This window comes from Mobula birostris, chromosome 4 (genome assembly GCF_030028105.1).
Source record: "Mobula birostris isolate sMobBir1 chromosome 4, sMobBir1.hap1, whole genome shotgun sequence".
Lineage (NCBI taxonomy): Eukaryota > Metazoa > Chordata > Chondrichthyes > Myliobatiformes > Myliobatidae > Mobula > Mobula birostris.
Window position 1 is genome coordinate 113,984,159 of NC_092373.1, and position 13,043 is coordinate 113,997,201.

The following is a 13,043-nucleotide window of genomic DNA, read 5'->3' on the forward strand; positions in this document are numbered from 1 at the left end:
CTAATGATTTATGTTTCAGGCACTTTGGGGAGCTTGCCAAGATGAAACAGGGGAGAATAAAAACATCTTGCAGTACATCCTATGTAAAAAGAGCTTTCAGCAGTTGTGGATGGGTAATTATAGCTTTTGAATGATAAGACCAAGAGTATTAGTATAAGAAAATCACAAAGCCATAAACACATTCATTCAATGTGCATCAGAAAACACAAGACCTATATTTGAATACACTTACTTAAACTTCCACAGTTTTTTTTCATTATTATTTCTATTCTATATCTGAATCAGGAAAGCAACTCATTACTTCCTGCTCAAACACATTTATGGATAAACACAAAAGCTGCTCTTGCCAATGAAGGCCACGTTAGAAATCACGAATTTCCCAAATACAGTCCACTATTTCCTGCCTGTATACACTTTTGTCTGTGCGCTGAACTTATATTTCCATGAAAGACGTCACTAATGGTAAAATGAGAAACCACTATTTAGCCCAGTGTATAGAAAGAAGTGATGAACATCTGCATTAGATTAAATGTGTTTTCATCATAATTTCATCATTCCGTGTTACTGAGGGTAACCACCATCATAAAAGTCACTGCAAACAAATCGTGGGTGCAGCATCTAAATTTTCTAACCATTGGTTTCATAAGACAGAGAACCTTAAGCAAGACTGTCATTTCCCATGGTATATCCTTCACACTGAGAATATTGGACGTACTTTTTCATAATCTTTAACTGTACAGTACGACTGATGCCAATTCAGTGCAAGTTAAAGTGAGAAATATCAAATAGCCAGAGAATAAAGGAGTGTAGAAGCCAACTTTAACAAGTAAATTTCCATACTAAAGGTGTGAGAATATTTAAAGAACTCCCTTTCTGTCTAATTCCTTCAAAAACAGTAGTTTCTCCATCCTTCGGTTCTTTTGCAGTCCTTTTACTTTACTTTCTTTAATTTTCTTTTTCTTTGAAGATGGACATAAGTGTTGTGACATCTGAACCAGGTAGAAGCAGCTGAGAATAAGCAGTTACCACTGGACTGGATAACCACTTGTTCCCATAATTAGCACATTGCATATATATATTATTTCTGGGATTCCCTACAGAACTTCACCTAATCTTCTACAAGAACAATTTGCACTTCTAAAACTTTCCCTACAGAGGACAACAGCAGCAGTGTCATAGGATTTTCCTTTAAAGTTTCATAACTTTCATTGTTTTTTAAAATCACAAGTCTGGGTTTGATCATACATAAGAATATTGTTAAAGATCCATTGTAAAGACCTTGCACCTGTTTGAATAGATTCCTGCCATCAATTTCATAAAGCAGCTCTGAGTACAACCTTGTTAGCAATTTTCTTTTATGTAATGCTCTAAAACAAAACTCCTATCACATTATTGGAGCACAAAAAGCTTGCATCATTATCTTGCTGAAAGGTAAGTAAATATTGCAAGTAAAATGATGTTTAGAAAGGTATTGAACAACTAGTTGTGCAATTATTCAGAATATTCCACTTAATCTTTTATGCAAAATTGGGAATGTGTATTGACCATAAGACAAAGGAGCAGAAGTAGGCCATTCGGCCCATCGAGTCTGCTCCGCCATTTTATCATGAGCTGATCCATTCTCCTATTTAGTCCCACTCCCCCGCCTTCTCACCATAACCTTTGATGCCCTGGCTATTCAGAAAACTATCAATCTCTGCCTTAAATACACCCAATGACTTGGCCTCCACTGCTGCCCGTGGCAACAAATTCCATAGATTCACCACCCCCGACTAAAAAACTTCTTTGCATTTCTGTTCTGAATGGGCGCCCTTCAATCCTTAAGTCATGCCCTCTCGTACTAGACTCCCCCATCATGGGAAACAACTTTGCCACATCCACTCTGTCCATGCATTTTAACATTCGAAATGTTTCTATGAGGTCTCCCCTCATTCTTCTAAACTCCAAGGAATACAGTCCAAGAGCGGACAAATGTTCCTCATATGTTAACCCTCTCATTCCCGGAATCATTCAAGTGAATCTTCTCTATACCCTCTCCAAAGTCAGCACATCCTTTCTTAAATAAGGAGACCAAAACTGCCCACAGTACTCCAAGTGAGGTCTCACCAGTGCCTTATAGAGGCTCAACATCACATCCCTGCTCCTATACTCTATTCCTCAAGAAATGAATGCCAACATTGCATTCACCTTCTTCACCACTGACTCAACCTGGAGGTTAATTTTAAGGGTATTCTGTACGAGGACTCCCAAATCCCGTTGCATCTCAGAACTTTGAATTCTTTCCCTATTTAAATAATAGTCTGCCCGTTTATTTTTTCTGCCAAAGTGCATAACCATACACTTTCCAACATTGTACTTCATTTGCCACTTCTCTGTCCATTCTTCCAATCTACCCAAGTCTCTCTGCAGACTCTCCGTGTCCTCAGCACTACCGGCCCCTCCACCTAACTTCATATTGTCAGAAAACTTAGCCACAAAGCCATCTATTCCATAATCCAAATCGTTGACGTACAATATAAAAAGAAGCAGCCCCAACACTGATCCCTGTGGAACACCACTGGTAACCGGCAGCCAACCAGAATAGGATCCCTTTATTCCCACTCTCTGTTTCCTGCCAATCAGCCAATGCTTTATCCATATATGTAACTTTCCCGTAATTCCATGGGCTCTTATCTTGTTAAGTAGCCTCATGTGTGGCACCTTGTCAAAGGCCTTCTGAAAATCCAAATATACAATATCCACTGCATCTCCCTTGTCTAGCCTACTGGTAATTTCCTCAAAAAATTGTAATAGGTTCGTTAGGCAGGATTTTCCTTTAAGGAATCCATGCTGAGTTCTCCATATCTTGTCATATGCCTCCAGGTACTCTGTAACCTCATCCTTGACAATCGACTCCAACAACTTCCCAACCACCGATGTCAAGCTAACAGGTCTATAATTTCCTTTTTGCTTCCTTGCCCCCTTCTTAAATAGCGGAGTGACATTTGCAATCTTCCAGTCTTCCGGAACTATGCCAGAATCTATCGACTTTTGAAAGATCATCGCTAATGCCTCCGCAATCTCCACAGCTACTTCCTTCAGAACACGAGGGTGCATTCCATCTGGTCCAGGAGATTCATCTACCTTTAGACTATTCAGCTTCCTGAGTACTTTCTCTGTCGTAATTGTGACTGCGCACACTTCTCTTCCCTGCCACCCTTGAGTGTCCAGTATACTGCTGATGTCTTCCTCAGTGAAGACTGATGCAAAATACTCGTTCAGTTCCTCTGCCATCTCCTTATCTCCCATTACAATTTCTCCAGCATCATTTTCTATCGGTCCTATATCTACCCTCACCTGTCTTTTACTCTTTATATACTTGAAAAAGCTTTTAGTATCCTCTTTGATATTATTTGCTAGCTTCCTTTCATAGTTAATCTTTTCTCTCTTAATGACCTTCTTGGTCTACTTTTGTAAGGTTTTAAAAACTTCCCAATCCTCTGTCTTCCCACTAATTTTTGCTTCCTTGTATGCCCTCTCCTTTGTTTTAACTTTGGCTTTGACTTCTCTTGTCAACCATGGTTGCATCCTTTATCCACTCGAAAATTTCTTCTTTTTTGGAATATACCTGTTTTGCACATTCCTCATTTCTCGCATAAACTCCAGCCACTGCTGCTCTGCTGTCTTTCCCGCCAGTGTCCCTTTCCAGTCAACTTTGGCCAGTTCCTCTCTCATGCCGCTATAATTTCCTTTACTCCACTGAAATACTGACACATCAGATTTCAGCTTCTCTTTTTCTAATTTCACAGTGAACTCAATCATGTTATGATCACTGCCTCCTAAGGGTTCCTTCACCTCAATCTCTCTAATCACCTCTGGTTCATTACACAATACACAATCCAGTGCAGCCGATTCCCTAGTGGGCTCAACAACAAGCTGTTCTAAAAAGCCATCTCACAGACATTCTACAAATTCTCTCTCTTGAGATCCAGTGCCGACCTGATTTTCCCAATCTACTTGCATGTTAAAATCCCCCACAATTATCATAACACTGCCCTTCTGACAAACCTTTTCTATTTCCAGTTGTAATTTGTAGTCCACATCCCTGCAGCTGTTTGGAGGCCTATAAATAACTGCCATCAGGGTCCTTTTACCCCTGCTATTTCTTAGCTCAACCCATAAAGATTCTGCACCTTCCGATCCTATATCACCTCTTTCTAATGATTTAATATCATTTCTTACCAATAAAGCCATGTCTCCCCCTCTGCCTACCTTCCTATCCTTCCAATACACCGTGTATCCTTGGACGTTCAGCTCCCAGAGACATGCATCCTTTAACCAGGTCTCAGTTATGGCCACAATATCATACCTGCCAATCTGTAGCTATACAACAAGATCATCCACCTTATTCCTTATGCTGCGTGCATTTAAGTACAACACCTTAAGACCAGTATTTGATACTTTTTGCTTTGATTTCACTGCAACTTTATTGCACTGCAACTCATCCCAATGGCTACAAATTTGCCCCATCACCTGCCTGTCTTTCCTGACATCTTTACTGCTCACTATCTTAGATTTATTTCTGTTTTCCCCTTCCTCCGCTCTATCATTCCGGTTCCCATTCCCCTGCCAAATTAGTTTAAACCCTCCCTAACAGCTCTATTAAACTTTCCCACCAGGATATTGGTCCCCTTTGGGTTCATGTGTAACCTGTCCTTTTTGAACAGGTCATACTTCCCCCAGAAGAGATCCCAATGATCCAAGGATCTGAAGCCCTGTCCCCTACACCAGTCTCTCAGCCATGCATTCATCTGCCTGATCTGACTATTCTTGCCCTCGCTAGCACGTGGCACAGGTAGCAATCCCGAGATTACTACCCTGGAGGTCCTGCTTCTCAGCTTCCTTCCTAACTCCTGGAAATCTCTCTTCAGGACCTCCTCCTTTGTCCTATCTATGTCATTGGTACCAACATGTACCAAGACAACTGGCAGCTCACCCTCCCCCTTTAGAATATTCAGGACCCAATCCGAGACATCCCGTACCCTGGCACCTGGGAGGCAACACACCATGCGGGTATCTCTGTCAGGCTCACAGAATCTCCTGTCCGTTCCCCTGACTATGGAATCCCCTACGACTACCGCATTCTTCTTCTCCCTCCTTCTCTCCTGCACAACAACGCCAGGCTCAGTGCCAGAGACCCAGTCACCGTGGGCGTCCCCTGTCAGGTCATCCCCCTCAACAGCATCTAGAACAAGATATTTGTTGCTGAGGGGGACAGCCACAGGTGTGCTCTCCACTATCCAGGCATTTCCCTTCCCTCTCTTGACAGTGACCCAGTTTTCTGACTCCTGTAGCCTAGGGGTGACTAGCTCCCTGTAGTTCCTGTCTATCACCTCTTCACTTTCCCTGATAAGCAGTAGGTCATCAAGCTGCAGCTCCAGATCCCTAACACGGTCTCTGAGGAGCTGTAACTCGGTGCACCTGGCGCAGATGTGGCCATCAGGGAGGCTGGAGGTCTCCCAGGATTCCAACATCTGACACCCTGAACAAAGCACTAACCCTGCAGGCATGCTACCTAATTCTATAAGAATGAAACAGGAAAAATAAGTCTACTCACCCACTTACCTCGCCAAACAGACGAACTTATTAAACCGTTAGCTCGTACCGTTAGCTGTGAGAGCCCTGCTGTTCCTGTCTGTCCGGGCTGATTCGCCAAAGCGGTGGCGGGGGGGAGAAAAAAGAGTTGATGCCTCGCTCTCGCCTCTTCCCGTTTACCGCCGAAGCCCGTTGAAGCCAAAGCCCAACACTCTGCTACCGCTCACTCCGCTGCCCGCTCTGACAGCTGCCCGCTGTGTAGGGTGGTCTCCTTCTTAAACTCTCCGTGCGGTCCTGTTGACGTCACGTGCCTGCGCTGTCTCGCCCTTCTTGCGCTCGAAGAAGTTTTTTAAAAAACTGCCTTCCTTTAGAATTCAGCTCCCACGACGCTCTGTAGTCCCGATCCAAAGGAGACCGGTTTTTATTGACAGTAAAAACAGTTGACCCTGAAAAACGTTAATGACAATTGTTGAATTCTGATGTTGTTGATCCAAGGTTCTTTTAGGAAAGAGGCACAAAACCTGTTGCTTCATGATTATTTTATTAAGATTTGATAGAACAGGGGAAAGTTGAATAGACAATGATAGAGAAAGCTAAAAGAAGTTAAGAAGGTTAGAATGGTGCTGCTTTGTGTTTAGCCATTTATAGCTTTAGAGATAAGAAAACTTCCATTCAAATCTATGGATAAGAATTAACCAATTAGAAAGCACTTATTGAATATTGCAGTAGCAATTTACTCAATGACAAACCACTTGCTCAAATAATGCAGCACAAAGAAACTTCCAGAGTTTTCCAGAATCATACTTTGTACAGCCGCTATAAGCATATTGTACTTGCATATACATTTAAGAACTACTTAAGATAGAAGTAGATAAATAATTGCTAAACTGCAAAGAAAATAACAATTGAACATTCTAGCCTAAGAATTAAACAGTTGAATCCAACATTGACAAAAGGAGACAGAGGAATTAGGTTATGGAATCGGCTGGAGTGAAGCTCATTTGAAAATTATAACCAATTAACTTCCTCCTTAGATCACATAACCTCCAGATCTGGATATATTTTAGAGCATATTCCCTATCACTGGATCTAAGTCCTCAGACTGCCAAATAACTATATTCTTGGTTTACCTTCAACACAGAGAATGGGAAGCAGGCATCATTCCTTTCCAAAAGCATTCTTTGACAGGCAATAAATGCAGTCCTTAAACATGCAGGCCACGTTATAAGCCGCTGCAGCATGGCCTGTTACAGACTGCTGATGTTCATTTTCATTTCTTTAAGCTGTGGGCTGATATTGTCATCAAGTACTTTCTGCCACAGTAAAGTTTGTCATCAAAATTTAAAGATTTGGCTTATATTTTCAAAGAGTGAAGTAGCTAGAGTCAAAATGAGGTCCTAGCTCTTAAGATCAGTGTGATTCAAGTAAATAGTAAACTTAAACGCTGTTGGCATAAGCTACAGCCTGTTTGGCTGACTAAAACTGAGCCACACAGAAGCTCTAACTGGGAAATATTCACAAAACAAGCCTTCAGGAGTGGGAGTCCAGGAGGATCTCTCTCTTCTGTCATGGTATTTTATACTCGACTTATTGATTTACTCAGAGGTACAGCGCAGATAGTCACTTCTGGCCCTTTGAGCTGCACCCCCCAGCAAACCCTGACAACCCCTGATTTAACCCTAACCTAATTATAGGACAAACTACAATGACTAATTAACCTACCACACAATATGGTACTGGAGGAAACCCATGACATATTCCACAGGGAAGATGTCCAGTCTCCTTACTGAGGATGCTAGGGCTTAACTCTGAACCCCAACACCCTGAGCTGTAAACCACTACACACCGTGGCACCCAAGTTCTTCAACATGACGACAGTTCCAATTGCCATAATCACCACCTTAAGTTTAACACTTTGAATATAGGCAGGTAAATTGGCAGAACTACACACTTACAATGGTAGCACATCCTAACTAGCAGAACTCTGTTGAATATTCAATGCTTGATGCAAGAGGTACTGCAGATGTTAGAAATATAGAGCAATACACACAACGTGCTATAGGAGCTCAGCAGGTCAGGCAGCATCAATGGATGGGAATGAACAGTTGACGTTTCAGGCTGAAGCCCTTCGTCAGATGAGCTTTAGATGAGTTTTAACAATTGGAATAATCATTTTGATAGTTTAAAAAATCCACAGTGTCTTTTGCCCAAGAGATGTTTTGATTTGCAAAATACTTTCTACTGCTTTTTACATTCTGCCAAATGGTTCTTCTGTAAATTGATAAGAAGGTTCTTCTGTGATTTGCATTGCAGAAGCAAAGCTAAAGATCAGTAGTATAAATTAAAAAACTTAATTACATCACATCACATTTTATCCTGCAGAAGCTTAACCTCACTGCAGTTCATGTATATGTATCCGCATTTGAATTATCAGATGAATTGTTGTCCTTGTCTAAATCAATTTTTACTTATACACCTCTGTTTAATGTTAGCAGCTTTATTAAAGGACCCAGTTTTAACTAGTGTCACGAAACCCGTGACAAGTTGAAAAGGACCAGCAGAAATGGAACACACCTGGAGTCTGGTTTACTATAAATTAAGACTATATTTATTACTACTACAAATTTAAATCATTAAACCGAATAATACAATTAACGCAATACAGATTATAAACTATTATATACATATCTGTAAATGCGTGTGTGGATACAGAAAATATAATAGTCCAGGAGGTAGATATCAGTCTTGCGGTGTCAGGTAAGTTTAAGCAGTTCAGTTCACTTTGTGTTATGTCGAGCCGAATTGATAGAGAGAGAGAGAGTTAATTGAGTTGATGTTTAAGTCGACAGCTTTAGTTGTTCTTGCTTCCGAAGTTTTCAGAGTCACTTGGTGTGACCCCCACACAGACACAGATGGACAGAGCCCCTTCTAGGGAACGGTCTACTAACCCACGGTACGGGTTCACCAACAGCTGACCCCCACAGGCAAGCTCTTACCCGCACTGGTAACCACGGGTCGAAATTAATCGGTCCGTGTCCTCCACCCTCGTGGTGGTCTTAAACTCCACCAATGGTTTCTCGGGTAGCTTCCGCAGTTCTCCCGTGTCGTGTCTCCTCTCCCTTATCAGACCAACCGATCAGCTTTTTATAATCCATCCAAAATTCCAGCATCCGTTAGCTCAACCGCTCTGAGCTGTTACCACGGTGACTTCTCAGCTCCCACCGTCTCAGTTCATTAGACTGCTGAACTTTCTGGCAGTTTCTCACCTGCATGAAACTAGACTCAGAAATTGGGCAAGCAGTGCTTGAAAAGGAATGATCAACAAACTACCTAGACTTTGAACAAAAGCAAGGAAGGGTTGGATTTTAAGGATCCTCAGCCTCACATAGAGATTCCCACTCTGTTTCTCACCAAACTCCAGCAGAAAGCAACATTTGGTCACGAAATGGATGTGCAATGTTGGGGGCTGGCATATCTATGTTTTAATATAATTGTCATTTGATAAAGGATCAGGAGGCACCCAAATATGTGAACAGAGGTCACTACACACTTCCAGCAGCATAGCACTGAACTAAAATTTGTGGACTTATGTCAATACTATAGGTTTTATGATAAATATGTAACTAAATATGGCTAGCACGAGAGGGCACAGTTTTAAGGTGCTTGGAAGTAGGTACAGAGGAGATGTCAGGGGTAAGTTTTTTTACGCAGAGATTGGTGAGTGCATGGAATGGGCTGCCGGCGACGATGATGGAGGCGGAAATGATAAGGTCTTTTAAGAGACTCCTGGATAGGTACATGGAGCTTAGAAAAACAGAGGGCTATGAGTAAGCCTAGGTAGTGCTAAGGTAAGGACATGTTCGGCTCAGCATTGTGGGCCGAAGAGCCTGTATTGTTTCTATGTTTCTATGCTAAATATATTTAAATAACTGTCAAATGGGCAAAATCTGGAAATGAAGTAATTAAAATGTTTGGACATATTTATATTCCTCCAATGAATGCAATAGTAAACAAATACCATGCAACATTAAATCTTTTCAGAATCAGAATCAGGTTTATTTTCACTGGTATGTGACATGAAATTTGTTAATTTAGCAGTAGTGGTTCAATGCAATGCATAATATAGAAGAAAAGTAAATCAATAAATAAATTACAGTATATTTATATTGAATAGATTAAAAATCATGCAAAGACAGAAATAACATCTATTAATAAAGTGAGGAAGTGTTCAAGGGGTCAATGTCCATTTAGGAATCGATGGCAGAGGGGAAGAAGCTGTTCCTGAATCGCTGAGTGTGTGCCTTCAGGCTTCTGTACCTCCTATCTGATGGTAACAATGAGAAAGGGGCATGCCCTGGGTGCTGGGGGTCTTTAATAATGGACGCTGCCTTTCTGAGACACTGCTCCTTGAAGATGTCCTGGCTACTTTGTAGGCTAGTACTCAAGATGAAGCTGACTAAATTTATGACAGAAGCTCTGCAGGTTCTTTCGGTCCTGTGCAGTAGCCACCCCCCCACCCCCCATACCAGACAGTGATGCAGCCTGTCAGAATGCTCTCCACAGAACACCCATAGAAGTTTTTGAGTGGGTTTGTTGACATACCAAATCTCTTCAAACTCCTAATGAAGTATAGTTGTTGCCTTGCCTTCTTTATAGATGCATCGATATATTGGGACCAGGTTAGGTCCTGAGAGATCTTGACACCCAGGAACTTGAAAATGCTCACTCCACTTCTGATCCCTCTATGAGGATTGGTATGTGTTCCTTTGTCTTATCCTTCCTGAAGTCCACAATCAGCTCTCTTGTCTTACTGACATTGAGTGACAGGTTGTTGCTGCAACATCACTCCTCTAGTTGGCATATCTTACTCCTGTATGCCCTCTCGTCTCCTTGTTAGTGCACCCGATAATGACAGATGATCCTGAGTTTACTATTTTTCTTTCTGCACTATGTAACCTGTAATTTATGAGACAGGCTGTCCTCGTCAACTGTAAGAAAATATGTCTTTGGAAATCATACCTTATCAAAGATACGCACCATGCAAATGGATACTGGGTTAGCATGCAAGCATAATATTTCCTTTCACTTACTTTTTGATTCTTGGCAGCAGTGACCTCAACCTTGGTGATTTTATTTAGTTTATGATCAGAATTTCACTCAGTTATGTTTTTGTGTGGTGTGATAAATTCCAAGCAATCTGTCCTTATTATATTGCTAGGCATAGATTAGTAGAACATTGCTAAAAACCTTCTTGATTTTCCTTAATGTCACATCCATTTGCAGCCTTTCAACAGTTCCAATTAATGTATGGCAGGGATATTCAAGAAGCAATAGCCAACTGCTACGAGGGACACTTTCAGCAATTACTTGTGGCAATTGGTAAGTAAATTAGCTGAATAACATGTATTAAATATTAGGTTCAGATTTTAATGTTTAAATTCTAGTTACAAATGTATTACATTCCAACTTTAAGTTCATGTTAATGTTTATCTTTGTTGCCACAATGATTAATCTGTAATTTTTATTTCATTTCTCTAAGTCCTTTGTGTCAGAGACAAAGCTTCCTATTTTGCATACAAACTCTACACAGCAATTTATGTAAGTAACACATTCTAAGCCATTGTTTCAAAAACAAATTTAAAATTTTGATCAATTGATTCCTCTTGAAATATTCACCAGATATTTCATAAACATTTTGGAGAACCTGTCACTTTAAATATTAATATATAACCTATTATGTTATTCTCAGTTCCTTCTGTTGTATGATGCAAACCCTTATGTGTTGACTGACTACAATTTTAGAACAGGAGCCTGTCTTTAATAAGCATTGGTACCACCCGCAAGCACTGGTGCCACCTACTGTCATCAAATCAGAATTACAGAACATGAAACTCAAGACAGAAAAATGAAAGATAATGTTTGATCAGAGGAATGGGGTGATGTGGTGGAAATTGGCAGTAGTAGAAGAAATGTGTGCACAGCATTTTTTAACATGACATGAAGGCTTGGTGAACTGTTGATGATACTTAAGGGTGGAAAGGTGAAGATGGAAATCATAATTACTTTTTTAAAAATATGTACATGAACACAAGGCTTAAGCTGGCAATTGAGATTAATTTAAACCCATTCTTTGCTGAGCAGGACATGATAGGCCATAATATTCTACAATTCCCGTGAACCCAAACTTTATTAATAGTATCGGAGAAAACAAACTATTTTTAAAAGACATTATTTTACCTACAGTTAATGTACTGTATCCAATTCTAGGCACGTAAGGGTAGAGAAGAGGTTTATTAAGCTTGGCCCCCAGGAGGAAAGATTATAGCAACATGAATAGAATGGAGAACGAGTTGTTTCCCCAGGGAAAGCTAAGAGCAGATTTGATAAAGGTCATTAATCCAATATGAAATTCAGAAGAACCTTCTACGCACACAGAGTAAACAAAATGTGGAACTTATTACCACAGGGAGAAGTTGAAGCTAATGACATAGCTAAATAGAAGGAGCTGCTGGACAAGCCTATGAGAAGGGAATAAAGGGTTACACTGATAGAGTTACTTCAGTGAATACACTAGGAAGCTCATGTGGAGTTTAAATGAGCTGTTGGGCTAAAAGGAACTGCATTGTGCCATACATTTTATGTATGTTGCTACTCTCCAGGAATGTCAATTCAGTGACAATAAACAAATTATGTCAGTGAACTACTTTTTAAAGGCCTTGCTAGAGACTCTTTAAGTATCTGCAGTGCGCACAACAGTGGACTCCTCACCCAACTGGTAAACATGCATTTCTAGTATAAATTACAATTTTCTCAGTTATAAATGTGGATACCTACATGTTAAAGTTTCCATCAACTGGATAGATGAATCAGGTAATGCTGAATAAATAATTGGGGGCTTTCTTGAGGAGAGACCAATCTGGATAACGTCTTGTTATTTGCAACTGAAGTAGGGATTACATTTATCTGTCACTTGGGTAAGCTAGGCATTTCCCAAGCAGTAGCATTAGATGACTCTAAACCGCTTAAAGGGACATTGCCTCAATTAATTTATATAATACCCAAAGATGTGGTTCTTGCCTCCAGCAGAGGAAATTAGTAGTACAGACATAAACACAAAGGGTTCTGCAGACAGCCTGGTTACCCTCCATCCTGATAGCATGAACATTGATTACTCTAACTTCATGTAATTTCTCTCCACTTGTCCTTCTCTCTTCTTCCATTCCCCATTATGGCTCCCTTCTCACCTCTTCTCTTCTCACCTGCCCATCATCTCCCACTGGTGTTCCTCCTCCTTCTCTTTATCCCATGGTCCACTGTCTTCTCCTATCAGATTCCTTCTTCTTCATCTCTTTACCTTTTCCACCTATCACCTCCCAGCTCTCTCCCACTCACCTAGCCTCCCCCTCAGCTGGCTTCACCTATCACTTTCCAGCTTGTACTCCTTCCCCTCCCCCACCTTCTTATTCTGG

The 13,043-nt window shown here is 40.8% G+C and overlaps 1 protein-coding gene across 1 annotated transcript in view; it reads left to right on the plus strand.

The window, feature by feature from the left end:
• LOC140197069 (annexin A10-like) overlaps window positions 1-13,043 on the plus strand; it is a 118,033-nt gene that overhangs the window by 96,561 nt on the left and 8,429 nt on the right. Inside the window, exons 9-11 of the mRNA XM_072256988.1 lie at window positions 20-113; window positions 10,858-10,953; window positions 11,114-11,172. Coding sequence (XP_072113089.1) covers window positions 20-113; window positions 10,858-10,953; window positions 11,114-11,172 — 249 coding nt within the window. The remainder of the gene's footprint in view (window positions 1-19; window positions 114-10,857; window positions 10,954-11,113; window positions 11,173-13,043) is intronic.